The 17,398-nt window shown below is 48.2% G+C and overlaps 1 protein-coding gene across 2 annotated transcripts; it reads left to right on the forward strand.

Moving 5' to 3' along the window:
* The first annotated feature begins 98 nt into the window (after window positions 1-98).
* ZGPAT (zinc finger CCCH-type and G-patch domain containing) lies at window positions 99-10,950 on the forward strand. 2 transcript variants are annotated; one of them, XM_054045721.1, is made up of 8 exons: window positions 99-180; window positions 1,297-2,090; window positions 3,039-3,172; window positions 5,144-5,302; window positions 5,471-5,602; window positions 6,532-6,940; window positions 7,673-7,824; window positions 9,613-10,950. In XM_054045721.1, the coding sequence occupies exons 2-7, from the start codon at window positions 1,456-1,458 to the stop codon at window positions 7,809-7,811; spliced, it is 1,608 nt and encodes a 535-aa protein (XP_053901696.1). In that variant the 5' UTR covers window positions 99-180; window positions 1,297-1,455; the 3' UTR covers window positions 7,812-7,824; window positions 9,613-10,950. The 2 variants fall into 2 exon arrangements, with proteins under 2 accessions (XP_053901696.1, XP_053901694.1); XM_054045719.1 differs by having other exon boundaries at window positions 7,673-10,950.
* The last annotated feature ends 6,448 nt before the right edge of the window (window positions 10,951-17,398 follow it).

The raw sequence follows: 17,398 nt of genomic DNA on the forward strand, positions 1-17,398 counted from the left end.
CCAGCCGGAAATACCAGTGGAGGCGGAGCTGGAGGACTGTTCCCCCTCTCGCCTAAGATGGCGGCAGAGGCGGAAGTCCGCTCTAGCCCGGAAGTCGTCCGGTATCTATCGTTCGGAGTCAGTGGGGAGAGACGGAAACCCTGGCAATGGCGGGGGCTTAGCAGGAGGCGGAGGCCTGAGGTGTGTGAGTCTTGGGGGTGGGGGGCGTTCACATTTGAGGGGAGCCTCCATGGCTGGGCCCCGTTCGTAACTCCTCCCCCAGGGCCTCCATCGGGGGGGGTAACCCTTCCCCTGGGGTCTCCATGGCTGGGGAGGGGCTGGGTCCCATGGGGGGATTGGAAGTTACTGCTCCCCTGGGGTCTCCATGGCTGGGGAGGGGCTGGGTCCCACGAGGGGACTGGAAGTTACTGCTCCCCTGGGGTCTCTATGGCTGGGGAGGGGCTGGGTCCCATGGGGGGATTGGAAGTTACTGCTCCCCTGGGGTCTCCATGGCTGGGGAGGGGCTGGGTCCCATGGGGGGATTGGAAGTTACTGCTCCCCTGGGGTCTCCATGGCTGGGGAGGGGCTGGGTCCCATGGGGGGATTGGAAGTTACCGCTCCCCTGGGGTCTCCATGGCTGGGGAGGGGCTGGGTCCCATGGGGGGATTGGAAGTTACCGCTCCCCTGGGGTCTCCATGGCTGGGGAGGGGCTGGGTCCCCTTGGGGAGTATTGGCAGTTGTTCCCCCTGTTTTGTACCCCAGTGAGCGGGAGGCAATAAGGGAGGGGGATTTTAAGCGCCCCACCTCTGTGGTAGGGTAGACTCTGTGCCCCCAGTGAATAGGGAGACGTGTGTGGCTCCTGGTGGGGCCTGCAGAGCATGGGAGGCATTGGAAAGGTGCAGGTTGAGAGCCGCACAGGTTTTTTTGCCCCCAGTTCCACAGCGGGTGAGATGCTGCATGCCATTGAGTGGGAGCCAAAGTATGCAGGAAGATCTGATTAAAGAGGAGATAGGCAGTGATGGTGTCATGTCATGGGGCTGCAGGTTTAAAAGCACAGAGAGGCAATGCTAATGTTATTCTCTCTTCATAACTAATCATGCTTGAATTCCCTGAGCTAAGTTAAAAGCCTCATAGTTTGCACTTTCATTTGCAGTCTTGCAAATGCGATATGTCAGGTTGAATGTACATGACTCGTGCTAGGTGTGTATAATGCCACGTGGTGGTAGCTGTCTGTATTAAGGATACCTTGTTCAAATTAGGATACCTTTCTTGTGAACCCTTTCTCTAACACCGCTTTATTATATTTGTTCACTGCAGTGATCTTCGTTTGATTGCACCAAAGGGAAGAAAACACAGGACTACCGAGAAGATTGACAGCTAGTTTGGACAAAGATTCAATATTTTACATCACTATCTAGTAAATTACTTGAGTATGTCCTGAATTCCCAGACAGGAATCAGCAAAACAGCTTTTTGCATGATAACAATGGATGAGGAGAGTCTGGAAACAGCAATTCAAACCTACAAAGCACAATTGCAGCAAGTGGAGCTGGCTTTAGGGGTGGGATCGGATCCATCACAGCTATCTGATTTGATCCAACTGCAGGAGGATTTGAAACAATTGATAGAACTGACTGAATCCAGCCTGGTGTCAGTGAAAAAGAGTAAACTGCTGGCCACTTTAGACACAGATGCACCCTCCGTTTCTCCAGCAGGTCACCTAAAACAGGACAGTAATTCAGGCAGGTCCTGCAATGATGAGGAGTATGCTGCTTTTAAGGAAGCTATTGCTGAACTCAAGCCATTGAGTACTAAAGACGAGGCCTCTCCAAAGGAAGATGGAGAGGCTGATGGGGAAAATGAATCAAAGTACAGTGAAGAGGAGGAAGCATCTGAGGAAGAGGAGGAGGAAGTGAGTGGGATGAAGGTTAAAGCCCCGTACTACAGTCCATGGGGTACCCTGGAGTACCATAATGCCATGATTGTGGGGACAGAGTGTTTGGAAGATGGCAGTGCAGGAGTCCGAGTGCTGTATCTCTACCCAACTCACAAGTCCTTGAAGCCTTGTCCATTCTTCTTGGATGGCAAATGCAGATTTAAAGAGAATTGTCGGTAAAAAAGCTTACCTCTGTTGTGTAGTAAGAGGGCAATTAGCGGCAATGGCAGCCAGTGGGAATAACTTCTCACTTGTAAATATCTCATCTTACTTGGTTTTTAAATCAGCTGTAATTTTGCCAAACAACTTTTTATTTGTTTAAAGTGTTGTCATTTTACTGTTCTGTGTCAGTGGGTGTGCACTCCTTCAGCTAACCCAGGGAGACCATGGAAAATCCTTAGAGGGAAAAGTACAAGGATTAGTTCTAATATATTGGGTAGCTAAATGAATATTGGCTAAAGAGGAAAAAATAAAATCTTAATAAGAACTTTGCAGTTAACTAGTGCATTTTATCCTAAAAGATGTGAACCTTGTCGTTTAATTAATGGATTTGTCACTGGCCTGTGAAATGCGGCTGCTTCTGGGGTCGAATGTGACACTTGTTTAATATAATACAATAATACTATAAAACAGTCTTTTTTTAAGGGCTGGTCTACACTGGGGGCGGGGGGTGGAGAGAATCGATCCAAGATACGCAACTTCAGCTACGCTATTCGCGTAGCTGAAGTTGAAGTAACTTGGATCGAATTACCTGGGCTCCACACAGTGCGGGATCGACGGCCGCGGCTCTCCCGTCGACTGCGTTACTGCCGCTCGCTCTGGTGGAATTCCGGAGTCGATGGTGAGCGCGTTCAGGGATCGATATATCGTGTCTCGTTAAGATGCAATATATCTATCCCGGATAAATCGATTGCTACCCGCCGATACGGCGGGTAGTGAAGACGTACCGTAAGACACAGTGAAGAATAAGTTATGCAGTTGAAACTATTCTAGTGGTAAGATATTCACGATTGGTGAGGACAGGGCAGACAATTTGCCCATACTTCCATAAGGGAAGGAAACTTTTTCTAGAATCCCCTTCAGACCAGGGCAGATCTGATTGCTTCTCCCTGTATCCCCTGCAGGTTTTCCCATGGGCAAGTGGTGTCTGTGGACGAGCTTCATCCATTTCAGGAGCCCAATCTCGGCTCTCTAGAAGTGGGTTCAGCCTGCCTGGCGAAACACCACGATGGAATATGGTATGCTGCAAAAATCACGGGTGAGTCTTGTTTTCTCTGGGTGGGTGTTGAAAGGTGAACAGAAGTACTTCAGTCTTCATTTTAACTAAACTCCTAAGACATAAACCGAGCAAAGGATGGTCTTGTAGGCTAAAGCACAGGACTGGGGGTCTGAGACAACTGAGTTCTCTGCCACAGACTTTGGGTGTGGCTTATGAGGGACCTCAGATGTTGTGATGCTTAATTCATTAAGGTTTGTAAAGTGCTTTGAGATCCTCAAAGGCAGATGATCTTTATGAAAGGGAAACCAGAGAAGGATTTAGGGATGGGAGGGCAGAGAAGTGGTGGCAGGGGTCTAGAGGGAAAGTTGGGGAGACCTGGGAGAAGAGAATAGTAGCAGAATAGAGGACCTAGAAATGAAAAAGAGAGAATGAAAGAATCAATACAAACAACTAGACGTTCAGTAAATTGTCCTTTATTTCCTTACCCTCTGTTCAGCTTTGTCCGAATATCATTCCTGATATCTTGTCAAATCCTGAAATTAGATACTTGGAACCACTGGCTCTTGTTTTAATCCAGTTCCAGTTTAAACAAAGCCAGAGAACTTTGCCTGCACACTAGTCACCGAGAGGAGTGTTAGACTGGTGCTTCACTGTGTGTGGGGACGTTGGATTTGTTCCTCATGCTTCATCTCAAAGCTGCTGTGAAGTAGCATTTCTTATATTTCCCCAAACCTATCCTCCTTCCCCTGTAAGAACAAAACTCTGACTACTGTGCTCAGATGCTGTGAAACACACTGGTACCATTAGAAACTGAAGATAAGTGATGACCCTAGTGCTGTTTACTATGGCCCTGGCTCTGTGTTTGTATCATGTGGCAGTATCTGATGGTATCAGTGGGTGATGATGGTTCCACCTTCCAACAGAAAACCTCAAATACATGTTCCTGGATCAAACTCATCCCAGGTGTCATTCCACTGAAGTCAGTGCGATTAGTTAAGAGGGGATGAACATGGTCCTCTAGTTACATTTCGTACTCCTGGGGGAATTATGCACCAAAAAATTAAAAATTCTGCCCATAATATTTGAAAATTCTACATATTGTATTTGTCAAAATAACATAATTATGCCAGTTACACTTATTTTCGTAATTTATTTCAAAATATCTGTCGGCAAGTATGTCTGTAACAATACACACACACACGGTAATTGTTTTTTGACAGATAGATTCCTTTCTAGGCATATTCGTACAGAACTTTGTGTAATTCATTTAAATTACAATACAGAACTGTATTTCCTGCACCTGTCAGAAGCAGTGCAAAGGCTTTGGGGGCCGGGGTAACGGAAGAGCTGAAGGAGGAGCCTAGGAGTGAACCTGGAGGGTGTTGGGTGTGGGTGGGAGGTTTTTCTGGTGGTGGGGGGGAGGGATTGTTAGAATATTGGGAAGCCTCCCGCATGCAGATCCTGGCTGACCCCAAGCCTCTCCCATTCAGCCACCGCCCCTCCCCTCCTTGTGGGTCTCTGCAGCCCCTGTCCCCAGGCTCAACACTGTCATCCCACTAGCTCCAGACTGGCACCCACACTAACCATTCTGAACCCGTCTGTGACTCCCCAGCAGCCCTGTGTGCTCCACTCTGTCCTAACCTGGCTCTGCGGGCAGGGTGCTGTGATGAACTCTACTCTTGGGGGAATTCTGGGCATAGAACTTTGTATTTTCCCGCATAAAATACATTTTGCCTAAGTAGTGCTGCAGTTCCTCCTCTTACCCACCAGAGGTCGCTGTGGTACTAGAACAGCCGGCATGAACGTCGCTGGCTGTTGTGGCGCCACAGCGACCTCTGGTGGACAAAAGGCAGAACTGCATCACTTCTTAGGCAAAAGGGTTTTTATGCGGGGAAAATACCCAAATTATGTGAGACAGATAAATTCTGCACGTCCGCAGATGCGCAGAATTCCCACAGGAGTAATTTCGTGGAAATTTTCTCATGCAGTCCATTGCTTTTCCTCCCGCAGACGTTGACAGTGGTTACTACACAGTGAAGTTTGAGTCATTGCTGCTGAAGGAGGCTGTCGTGGAGGGAGATGGCATCATGCCACCACTGCGAAGCGAGGAAGACTCTTCCTCTCCCGAGTCTGAGGAAGACAACGTGGATGACTCTGGCTATGCTAAAGGTAGACAAGGCAGAGAGTGAACTGCCACTGTCAGTGATCAAAGTCTGCCCTTTAATTCAGGTCCTCTTGGACCATTGCCCAATTTAGTAGAACTTCACGCCTGCTGAGGTTTTCACTTGGTGCTTTGCTGCCCCAGCCTTACTGCTCAATCTCTGTTTTGTGCTGCAGTGATCGATTCGGGGCCCTTGGAGAATGGGGAAGGGGCTCCAGCTTGCAGTGCCTCCTTTGGTGGCTGGGAGGCCCATACTCGTGGCATCGGCTCCAAACTACTCGCTCAAATGGGATATGAGTTTGGAAAAGGTAAGGGCAGAAGAGTAAAATCCCTGCAGGACTAGGAGCCTGCTTCTTAATCCCAGCCTCACAAAGGGACCAGGGGCTTGTTCCTGCAGAGTGGGGGAATGGGGCGACAGTAAGTCTAATCAGCATTGCTTGGATCAGGCCCAGAATGGGGTATGCATTCAATACTAAATGCAGGATTGCACGTGTGGTGGTTCTGAAAAATGACCTTGTACAGTTAAGGGATAAAGTCTTAATACCGCTGTTTGGGGGGGATGCAGGTGTTTGCGTGTTGATGTTCATATTCCGTGATACATCAGTGGAGGGGATTTTAAAGCAATGGCCAAATGATTAAAGCTGTTAGAGTAGGGCTTTAACTATTCAGCTGTCCTGTAGGCCATTAGATAATGGGGGATCTGGCTCAGGGACTTCTGGCCCCAAACACAGACTTCAAAGCCTGTGGAGCCAGCTTCTAACTCGAGACAACTTGCACTGAAGTTCTGCTGAACCCAGAGGGCTTGGAAAGCCAGCCTGCTGCCCATGCTTGCCTCCTGTTCTTGTGGAGTGACTGAACCTGTTTTTGAAAGGGAATGTCTTCTCTGCTCAAGGAGGTGACAGTGCAAATCTAAGCCTGGCTTCGCTGCAACACCTCAGCTGCATGACCCTGTTCTGTATCATTGAAGTTCTTGTGTGTGTAACAGTGTGAATCAGGTATGTATGGGGGAAGATGCATCTTCTGTCTTGTCACTCAGCAGTGAACCTTACCATCAAGTATATAGTCCAACACTGCTCCTGTTGACTTCAAGGGTAGCAGCACTGAGCCCCAACAGACTGTTTTCTGTTGCTCTGAGCCTGATAGCTGTGCAGAGGTGGATTGGGAGGAATCATTGGTGTATGGAAAGACTCTACTGTTAGAATTTGGCTTCTATCTGGTGCCCTTCTTCCTCCCTCAGGTTTGGGGAAGAACGCTGAGGGCCGAGTGGAGCCAGTGCAAGCCATAGTGTTGCCTAAAGGGAAGTCCCTTGACCAATGTGCTGAGATCCTTCAGAAGAAGCAGCTGGATCCAGCTAAGTCAAGGAAACGGCGAGTGAAGGCAAACCATGCTGGCCGTCCTTCTGCAGGGAGCCGCAAGCCCCCCCGCAATGTCTTTGACTTTCTGAATGAGAAGCTTCAGGGGAAGGGCTCTGGGGAGCAGGATGGAGGAATGACAGCAGTGGAGAGAAATAACAAGGAGATCTACCACGCCAGTAAGAGTACCAAGAAGGCCCTCAGTGTCCGCCTCTTCCAGACAATGGAGAAGATTGACCAAACGCAGAAGACCATCAGGGGAATCCAGGAGGCCCTGGCACGCAATGTTGGACGGTATGGGAAAGTCCCTGGTTGAGGTTCCAGAATGATTTTGGGTGGCCTGTTGTTTAGGCTGGGGGCGGATCTTGCAGGTGATGGGAGCTGAAGGTGAAAAGTTGGATTATGTTACATTAAAAAGTAACAGTTTTGAAGGGGACCCAGAATGGGGACTCAGGGATGGTCTAGAAAATACCTAGTCCTGCCATGAGTGCAGGGGACTGGACTAGATGACTTCTCGAGGTCCCTTCCAGTCCTGTGGATTCTATGAGGTGGCTGTCTGTAGGAGAAGAGCTAAGCATAAACTAAGGTGTTTGTCACTGTTCCTACTCTAACCACTGGCATGGGAGGAGGCCTAGAATAAAGTGATAGGCAAAAGCTTCCAAACTGTGACTTGGACCAGATTGTCTCTCTGAGTGCTGCCTTGAGAAGGCAAGGACCCCTGGGCCAGAATTCAAATCGAGGAAGGAGGAGAACCCTCCAGAGTCCTGCAGAATTTTCTCTTCATTTTTTTTTACACTGATCGGGGCCAGCCTTGTAGCATTTCTGTGATGAGTACTATGGCAAGAACAATCACAGTTCTCTGGCTCTTGTCTTGCTTGATATCTGACACTTCATGGCTCCCAGCGGGTCATTTACATCCACCCACTGCTGAGACTGGGATTCCTAGCAGTAAAATGGAGATGTTAACGAGGAGCCTTTGTTCTTAACATGCTAGATATCCTTAATGTGCCTGTCTTCTGCTTTCAGGCACAGTATTGCCACGGCCCAGCTGGAGGAGAAACTAGCTGGTGCCCACAGGCAGCTGGGGCAGCTGCGAGCCCAGGAGGCCAGCCTGCAGCAGGAGCAGAAGAAAGCCGAGACACACAAGAAAATGACTGAGTTCTAGTCTCCAAGGAAAGGTGTTGATGTGATGTACTGCTTTTCATTATGTCTGAGCCAGCACTCAACGATTTGGAACCGGGATGAGCTGTGCCATCACCTCTGGGTCTTGGGCAACCCAGCTGTGAAACTGGGGTGAAAAGCAGCCGTTCTCCATAAAAATAGATGCTGTCTGAGCTGAGCATTCCTGGGGGCGGGGGGGAGCGAGTACTTGTTCACTCCTGAAGGTGTTCAGAAGACCCAAGCTGCTTACATTGACCTGCTATACAAAAAGGCCCCTGCACCTTGCTTTTGTTCCCTTTTCCCAGTTATCACCATGGTAGTTCTCTCCATCCAGAGAGTCTGTAGCCACCCGGGTGATACCATGGTTGTTCACAGATCAGCTGGTGGGAAGAGCCAGGGGAGCCTCTGGCCTGTCACTCTGCCTTGGAGACTCAGTGCGTTGTGTGTCTGCGTGTTTATCCGCTAGGCTGGGAACTGAGTCCCAAACACATTCCAGCACTGCAGAAAAGACTGTCTGGTTTTGGTGAAAACCAGGGCAGGTCACTTCAGCTATCAGCGTCCCTCTGTCCTTGGCTCTGGGCATCACTCAGGGACACAGGAGTCAATGCTGGGTTTGTCACTACTAGTTCTGATGTTGCTGTGATATTTAGAGTAGCTCTTTAAAGCGCCAGCACACTGAACAGAAAGAGAAGAGATCCCCAGGCCTTGCACTATTGCCAGCTGACTGCAAAAGTATGACTGGGTCCCAACCTTGTACAAAAGGTTTAGGCTTCCCTGTTAAGTCAGCCTGCATGCTAATGGTGACGATATGGTATGCTGCCCCATTCCATAACACAGCACTGAGGGCCAGAGTTAGGGGAATGTGGTAACCACATAAACAGCTAAGTACATAACAGGTCAGCTACAGACCTGCTGGCCAGGAACAATACTACAGTCAGCCTTTTGCTTTCATTCTGGCTGCTTTGAGACTTTCTGTTCTAGATATCTATGTGAACAAGTAGGTTCTCCTTGTTATGAAACACCGCAGAACCGTACAAAACGACCCGAGGTCCAGGTATACCCACCACACACAGATATCCCTGTGAAAGAGCTCATGCAATCCTGGAGGCAGGAGAGCTGAGCAGACTCTCCTGCCCTGCAGTGGGTACAGACAATCTCAGGCAGTTGAAAATCTCCCAGACAGGTTCTGTCCGTGGTGGCCATTTCTTGCTGTAGAGGAGGTGTTGATTCTGTCAGGCACTCTGTGTTAGGCAGTGGCCTATACATTTGAGTATTGTTCTGTGTATCTTTATTTTCTGATTCTGTAATTTTTGCAGGTGTCTTGAGAAAACACTTTTTTTTTAAAGTAAAAGATATCTGACCCCTTTTATCTTAGAAGAGACTTGTTTTGCCTTTTTATCTCCACCTCTCAGATGCCTTTGAAGGATTACAGAGCTGTCAACCTCAAGGGTAACAGTCACAAGAGCGGGAGACAGTGCTTCCTTGGCTACAGGTCAGGGCAATTGAATTCACTGCCGGGGTGATTAAAATGACCACAGCTTTCACAGCCTCAGACCGAGGTGTGGAAGTTCTCCCCTGTGATTTTAAGAGTAGCAAAGGACACAGAAAAGGAAGTGAAGGCAAGAATGAGAGAAAAAATACATTAAAAAAAAAAAAAACGCTAAATTCTTGGCTACTTCAGGGGTACGGGAAGAAAATTAGATCTTTCGTGATTGTCCTTTCCTGAGAAGCACTCGATCCTACAGCAATGGGTACTATCATAAGACCCTAAACAGGAGCTGAAGTTTCATCTCTTCTGTTTACAGTGTAAATGAAGGTGATGTGGATTTTGTCTTGAACACATCAGTATCCTTCCAAGCCTGCAACTAATCAGCACCAACACCACAAGGATTATCATTCTGTGACTAAGTATGGGTCTTCTCTCTGCATTGGGTTAATTCAAAGCTGGTTTGGGGTGGGAAATGGGAGACAGATGGTGAAGAAGCTTAATGCACTTAGCTCCCACGTTACAGTTAGTGGTCTCATACGAGTGCTGTTTGTGACAATTTGTAATAAGATTCACAGCTCCACATGGCTATCTGTCTCTGAGAGATCCGGTACTGGAAAAGCATGTCAGGGTGGAGGAGTCTTGCACAGGAGCTTCTTATCTTTTGCCAGTATTCATGGGCATGCCATCTTTTATTTATTTTGCAAGAGTGGGCATGTTAGTTCCATTGTCCAATAAGCATAACTGCATTTTGAGTCCCTTGAATTTTCTCAGTGGTTTCAGTTGCCTCCTCACGTACCGTCCCAAACAGTTTCACCTTGAGACAGTTGCATGTCCGTGGTGGATAAAGCAATCTCTCTGTTTGTAAAGCATTTTGTGATCCTTCACAATGAACAGTACTATATCAAAAGGTAACTTATTCTTTCACTATATTAATTTACAAAACAAATCAAGCAAACTCCTACTTGTTATATGCTCCTGTGCCACTGCGCAACGCAGAATTTTGCAGAAATTAACGTGCGTGCAGAATTTCCCCCCCGCCCCCTGAAATGGGCTACAGTGCTGCTGGCCGCCACTAAGGGATGCTGAACCTGGCAGAGCCTAGCTGACAGATAGAAGACACTGCCAGGGGGTAGGGGAGGAGGAGGGGAAGAGTAGAGAGTTCCTAGCAGCTGCAGTTCCCAGCACGCACTGAGGGAAGGAGAGGGCAGCATGCAGGAAACTCCACACAAGCCTGGGACCCAGCATCAGGCTGTTTCTCCCTCAGGATCCATGGGCTCTGATGGGAGGGGGCGGGTGTCTGGGCTCTGGGGAGCAGGGGACGGATGTCTGGGCTGAGGTGGGCCCACAGCTGGGCTCTGAGGGGTAGCGGGTGGGTGTCAAGGTGGGTGGGGTCCCATGGCTGGGCTCTGGGGGGGAGGGGAGAAGGGGAAGGGATATCTGGGCAAGGGGGGACCTCATAGCTGGGCTCAGGGAGGGTACGGGGTTCAGGTGTATTGGCTGGCGGGGGCCTGCAACTGGGCTCTGGGAGAGAAGGATTGTGGGTGTCAGACATACTTACTGACAGGTATTCTGAAATAAAATTACCAAAATAATTGAAACTGGCATGATTATGTAGTGTTGTTTTGACAAATAAAATGTGCAGAATTGTAAAATATTGTGCGCAGAATTTTTAAATGTTTGGTGCAGAATTCCCCCAGGAATAATGTTATAGAAATGAGGTCAAGTACTGATGAATAGCCAGCAGAGGGCGCTGTTGCACATTGTGCTACTGATCCCATCCACCTGCCTGTTTTCTGCAAAAGCAGAATAGAGAGAAAGTAAGTCAGTTGGGTGATGTGATAACTTTTGCAGGCCAGGAAATGAGCTGTGGTATTAGACTAACTGGTGTCTCAGCTCAAAGGCATCTCTATCTCCGGCTGAAAATCAGGGTTGAACAAAGGAGCAGCCTGAGAAAGACACAGTCAAGATGTTTGAAAAACTCCAGAATATGTAGTTCAGAACCGTCGCATTCTTCAGTGCAAGGGGAGCAGGAATAGAAGGTAAGGAAGAGGATATGGATGGATTTCTGCTCTTCACGCTATCTGGCTGCTTCTGAGTCTCTGTAAAGTAAATGCTGTTCGTTTCTTACCAAGCAAACTCAGGTGTTCCCTTGTCAACTATTGAAAAACATTGCTACATCTCCTGTATCAACCAGTTTTGTTCATAACCCTTTTAATATTGTACATCCAATGTTAGGCTGGCATTGCTGGAATGGCAAGATTCTTGCTCCCCAATTATCTCTGTGTTGGTCAGGTTACTTAACACATGTCCGTGTGTTAGTCACTGGCCAATGAGGGCTGTCAGCTTTGTGCAAATTAAGATTTGTACCCATCGGAGCATCTAGGCTTAAATGCACAGAAAGGTCCTCTGAGCTTGATCGTGTTTGGCATTTCATGAGTGGAACTTCACAGCCCTGCAATTGACACCATGTTAAGTACAGTGGGGGCTGTTTAATTTCCTAGTGCCTGATTTTCAGAAATGCTGAGTTTGGAATCCATTGAAACTGGAGGCTCAGCACCTCGGGTGGAGGGGTGGGAGAGAAGAAAAGTCAGACCCCTGATTGTTTGGGGTGAGCCACCTTCTTGTAGAAATCCCCAGGGTCACTGACCACACCACTGCAGTTGAGGTTGTTAGGGGTGGAGAGACTGATCACAGAAATAACCGCATATATCTGGGACTTCAAACTGTGTGTAAATGGAGTTGCTCTTATGGTGGGAAAAATTCCAAAGCAGGTGAATGATTTTAGTAACTACCAAACATCTCTCTAAAAGCACCTTCCAGGCAAACAGCAGGACTCGGTATTCTGCGATCTGGCTTTCTATAAATGTAACAATGAGCATTCTCACCGGAACTGCTACCTTGCTGTTTCCAGCCCAATGTTTGCATCAGAAACTTCTCTAGCAGTGCCTGGCTCCTGTTTTAAAAATAAACTCCGTTCAGCAGAAACAGTTTTATTGCCTCTGTCAGCAGAAGGGAGGCACAAAATAAACAATCAAATTTCTGAGTCTCAAGGTTTCAGCCAGTTTTCCATGGTGTGAAGAGAAGGGTTCAAGATATGGGAAGACATCCTAACATTTAAAGCCACAGGTGTCTTTATTTATTACTTCTATTTCTTTTTTTCTACTTATTTTTAGTGTAAACAGCAGCACCTATGCTGTGATCAAATACAGGACCTAAGCCACCAGGCACCTAATAAGCACTTGGTGTTGGCCCAGGCCTGTGTGGCAATCCTTCAGAATTTCCCCATGGACTTCCAGGGGAGCAGAGTTAGGCCAACGTAAATGCTTTTGAAAACCCCACCCTACGTGGAGCAGTAAGCATTGCAAGCGGAAGTGTTTGTGCTTTTGTGCCCTTAGCTCTGGCCATTCTGAGACTAACCTTCATAAATCCAGTGCGGCTCTTCAAAAACCCAAACACACACACCCCGCCTCCATTAGCCAAAGCTGTCACTCAGAGCCTGCCCACCTCGTCATCTTCTGGTGCTGAATTGCTGGCCATGAGCTTTTGGGCTCAGTTCAAGTTTGAAAAGTTCTTCTAGGATCATTAGTGCTTTAGCATTATTAGCTCCCCTGATACTGTCCTGGGCTGACTTCAGCTCTCATTGAAGTTTATCTCTATGGTTGCTTGTGCTGTTGTAGAAATCTTGATCAGAAGAAACAGTCTTTTTTTCAAATACTCCCCCTGCTCCGAATCCCTGAGAGCTGTGTCAGCCACAGTCCAGCTGATGATCTCTGGTGGTGCCCAACATGGAACCTTCCTCTCTTTCTCCTCCTCGAATAACAGCAAAAAGTTGAGCCAATATTTTGGGAGATTTTGTGGGCTCCTCTCTTTCAAGCTGCTATTTCTTAAATGTTTGTTCATTGATTATTTTTCACCAGAAGGGACCATTATCTGGTCTGACCTATTTTACACAACCTATAGAATTTCATCTCATAGTGAATTTTATTTCATGTAATCTTGCAGCCTAAGCTAGATGTAAGTCCTTCTTGTTACCGCCACCAAAAGCAATCACGGGAGAAAAATCAACAGCAATGAACCATTTTCATGCTTGATTAGCAGCTGTCTTTGCATGCTTTCCCCACTAATTCTCAGAGTGCCAGGGTCTTTCTGTACTCTGGACACATGCTAATAATGTAATTGCCTGATCAAAGTTGCTATGGCCTGTGAAGCTTTTCCTCTGTGCAGCTCTGCTTGTATGTTTTTACCTTCGAGAACAGCTGCAGGGGCTTGGGTCAATAGCTTTATTGGCCGGGAGCTTAATTGCACATTTCAAAGTCCGTTTAAGGACTTGATCCTGCAAACCCTTAATTGTGCGACATGCCCTTATGCAGTCAATGAGCCCCACTGACTTCCATGAGGCTACTCGCAGGAGGAGAGACTCCTCATGTAAATAACGGTAAGCGGAGTCAGCCATTACATTTTAAAATTTCAGATGACCCTGATTCATAGTCCATAATGCTGACTCCGGCCTCCCAAAAGTGTTTTTTTCTCAAAAATAATCATACTTTTGTCAACAGATGTAGGATTCCCCTCCCACTCCTCATTCCTGCCGCCTTGTTCTGTTTTTTCTTAAATTCATAGAATTTGAGGCCAGATGAGAGCGTTATCTCATTGTGGGGTCTGGGATCATTTTTTGTGGGTTAAGAGTGTTCTTACTGTTGTGATTTGTATTTTGTGGAATTATTGTACAAGGCCATCTGGACACTTGATGGGCCTTGAGGAAATGTTAAAATCTGGCTGAAAACGTTCAGGAAGAAAGCTGTCTATGATATGAGGCTGGGGACTCGGCTCTCTGGTGCTACATAGACAGTAATGTTTACCTATTCACACTGGTACGTTGATACTAAAGCAGGGATCGGGAACCTTTGGCACGCGACCCGTCAGGGTAAGCCCCTGGCGGGCCGGGCCGGTTTGTTTACCTGCAGCGTCTGCAGGTTTGGCCGACCACGGCTCTCACTGGCCACGGCTCGCCGCGCCAGGCCAATGGGAGCTGCGGGAAACCACCGCCAGCACATCCCTCGACCTGCGCCGCTTCCCGCAGCTCCCATTAGCCTGGGACAGTGAACCGCGGCCAGTGGGAGCTGCGATCGGCCGAACCTGCAGACACTGCAGGTAAACTAACCATCCCGGCCTGCCAGAGGCTTACCCTGACGGGCCGCGTGCCAAAGGTTGCCGATCCCTGTCCTAAAGGCTGTGTCTGTATTATACAGTCCCAAAGCATTGGGCCTTCCGAAAACAGATGGGAGTAGATATAGGGTTAGCTCTGTGCAGCAAAAGCAGAATCTGTAAGCGTACTGTAGTACATACCCTCCACTGTGTTTATGCTTTTGGACTGCAGCTACCCTTGGCAGCATTGCAAGGCTGCTAAGGGGTGAAAAATATTCATGTGTGCATGACCAGGTACCCGTTGGTTTGAGTGTTAGCTTTGCTTTGTGGGACCCACACTCTAAGGCTGCACTAGGACTGTGCTAGCTAAGGGAGCTGACTAAAACGAGTGCGAGTATCCCATAAAAGAACTGTATCCCCGGAGAGAAAGGCAGTATTGTCTAGTAAAAGCATCAAACGGGGAGTCAGAAAAGTCAGGTTCTCTTCTCAACTCTGGCACTGACTTGCTGTCTCTTTGAGCAAATCACTTAACCTCTGTCTCAGCTCTGCCATCTGTAAAACTGGAATAATTCCTCTCTGGGTGTTGAGGCTTCAGTCATTAACCTTTTCAAAGGACGGTGAGATTCTCAGGTGGCAGGTGCTGTCCGAGTGCAGCGCTCTGTTGTTTATTTGGGCAACACGTTGGCTTGTACCTTCGGGCGCGTAAGCCAGTGAAGAGATCGGTCAGTCTACGGGACCTGTGCCTTCCTTCGGCTCCCATTTCTCAAGAGGCTTCCCCAGTCACGTGGCCTTCGATTGCTGAGGAAGCGTTGAGGGCCTCTGTTTCCGATGTGATGATGCCAGAGATGATGTGCTTTGTTAGGAGGCTGATCCTGCAGCTTCTGAGTGCTCTCTCACTGTAAGCAAGGGGAGATGAGGGAGATCAGCACCTTCTAGGATTGGGCCCTAATTTCAGCACATGGGGCTGACACCAGAGCCTGCCAGGGGCTGACTGAAATTGGGTAGTTGCCTGATTTCCTTTTCCTTTTCTAGGTACTTTAGTATTGGGCAGGGTGACAGGGCAGTTAGGGGGCACACAAAGGGCCCGACAGCACAGCTAAGCTGGTTCTTTCCCCTTGGGGGGTGCTGTTGAAGTTGTGCGCTTCTGCTCTGCCCAATCCAGACTGCGAGCTGTTTGTCTAGGTAGTGAATCTGCCTCTGTGCCGCCTTGTCCGTCGAGGTGAGCAGCAGCTGTTTCATTGCCTGGCCTTACTTCACTGGCTTCTTTTCAGCATGGCGGCTGCAATGATGGGAGGTTGCCCTAAGTCATTCTCTTCCCACCCCCATCCTTCCATCTGCATGGGGGTGGAAACCCCCAGCTCATTTTTCAGCATGCCATTAGAGGTTGGGGGGTGAGGAAGAGAATTGTGGATGCCACTGGCAGCTGGGGAACAACTGGGATACCAGAGCAGCCCTGGAGAATAGGACTCTCGCCTACTCCTAGTTCCTGGGCTCAGCACCACATCCACCTTGGCAGTGTTGTCCTGGGGTTTATGCTGCCTGTTGGGTTGCCTAGGGCCCTGTGCCTACGTACGTGGCCTGCATGCATGGATATGGGAGGAGGGCCAGCTACAGATAAGCAGGCTTAGGCCAGGTGTGACTTATTTTCCATAGGACTGTGCAAAATAAAATACTTTGTCCTTCTATAGCACTCCCAAGATTCTCAAGGCTCTTGGCAGACATTAAGACTCCCAAGCTTCCTATATCATCAATCCCATTATCCCCTTTTTAAAGAGAGGGAGAACAAGGCATATAGTGTAAGTGACCTTCCCATGGTCCCCCAGTGAATCAGTGGCAGAGAGAACGCTGACACCCTGGCCTCTCCATGCTGCCTGGCGCTGCCTCCCCTGGCCGAAGGAAGAGAGAATAGGACAAGGAGGATTCACAGTCATCTCAGAGCCCAGCACATTGTCCGCATCTGTGTTTCTAAAGCTCCATTGGGTTGTCCTTTCCCTTTAACAAGGGAACGGCTAAAGCAGGAGAGTCCGTCCGTTAAAAGATGACGTTTTTTGTAAAGAGGGAAGTGGGTGAAACCTCAAAGGCAGAAAGTGCATTATTTTCAACTGTGGTGTGACAAACACGCATGTGGCCTTGAAACTCCCACCTTTAGAACTGCCTGTGAGTTGTGCCCCATGGCAGAGCTTTATCCAGACAGGCGCAGAGTCCCTTTCTGCACTGGAAGTGCTGCCTAATGGAAAACTTGGTTAGGTTCAGATATGGCTAATTCTTGCCATGTGGCTGGCACTCAACCAAATCTTACCCCATCCCTAGTCTGTGCGACAACTATGTAAAGTCCAGTGCTGGTACCCAATTCTCCGCAGGGCCACGTTCTCCGCAGCTATGAATCGGCATAGTAAGATTGCGTTGCTTAAGAACATAAGAACGGCCATACTGGGTCAGACCAAAGGTCCATCCAGCCCAGTATCCTGTCTTCAACAGTGGCCAAGGCCGAGTGCCCCAGAGGGAATGGTAATCATCAAGTGATCCATCTCCTGTCGCCCATTCCCAGCTTCTAGCAAACGGAGGCTAGGGACACCATCCTTGTCAATTCCGGCTAATAGCCATTGATTGGACCTATCCTCCAAGAATTTATCTAGTTCTTTTTTGAACTCTGTTATAGTCTTGGCCTTCACAACATCCCCTGGCAAGGAGTTCTACAGGTTGTGTGGGGAAAAAAATACTTCCTTTGTTTGTTTTAAACTTGCTGCCTATTAATTTAATTTGGTGGCCCCTAGTTCTTGTATTAGGAGAAGGAGTAAATAACACTTCCTTATTTTCTCCACACCAGTCATGATTTTATAGACCTCAATCATATCCCCCCTTAGTCATCTCTTTTCCAAGCTGAAAAGTCCCAGTCTTATTAATCTCTTCTCATACGGAAGCCGTTCCAAACCCCTAATCATTTTTGTTGCCCTTTT

The sequence above is a fragment of the Malaclemys terrapin genome, chromosome 12 (assembly GCF_027887155.1).
Source record: "Malaclemys terrapin pileata isolate rMalTer1 chromosome 12, rMalTer1.hap1, whole genome shotgun sequence".
Lineage (NCBI taxonomy): Eukaryota > Metazoa > Chordata > Testudines > Emydidae > Malaclemys > Malaclemys terrapin.

Coding starts and splice junctions, on each gene's coding strand:
- ZGPAT (XM_054045719.1), top strand. CDS start 1,456: ATGATAACAATGGATGAGGAGAGTCTGGAAACAGCAATTCAAACCTAC. Junction 5,303..5,470: donor TGACTCTGGCTATGCTAAAG/GTAGACAAGGCA, acceptor TTTGTGCTGCAG/TGATCGATTCGGGGCCCTTG. Junction 5,603..6,531: donor GGGATATGAGTTTGGAAAAG/GTAAGGGCAGAA, acceptor TTCCTCCCTCAG/GTTTGGGGAAGAACGCTGAG.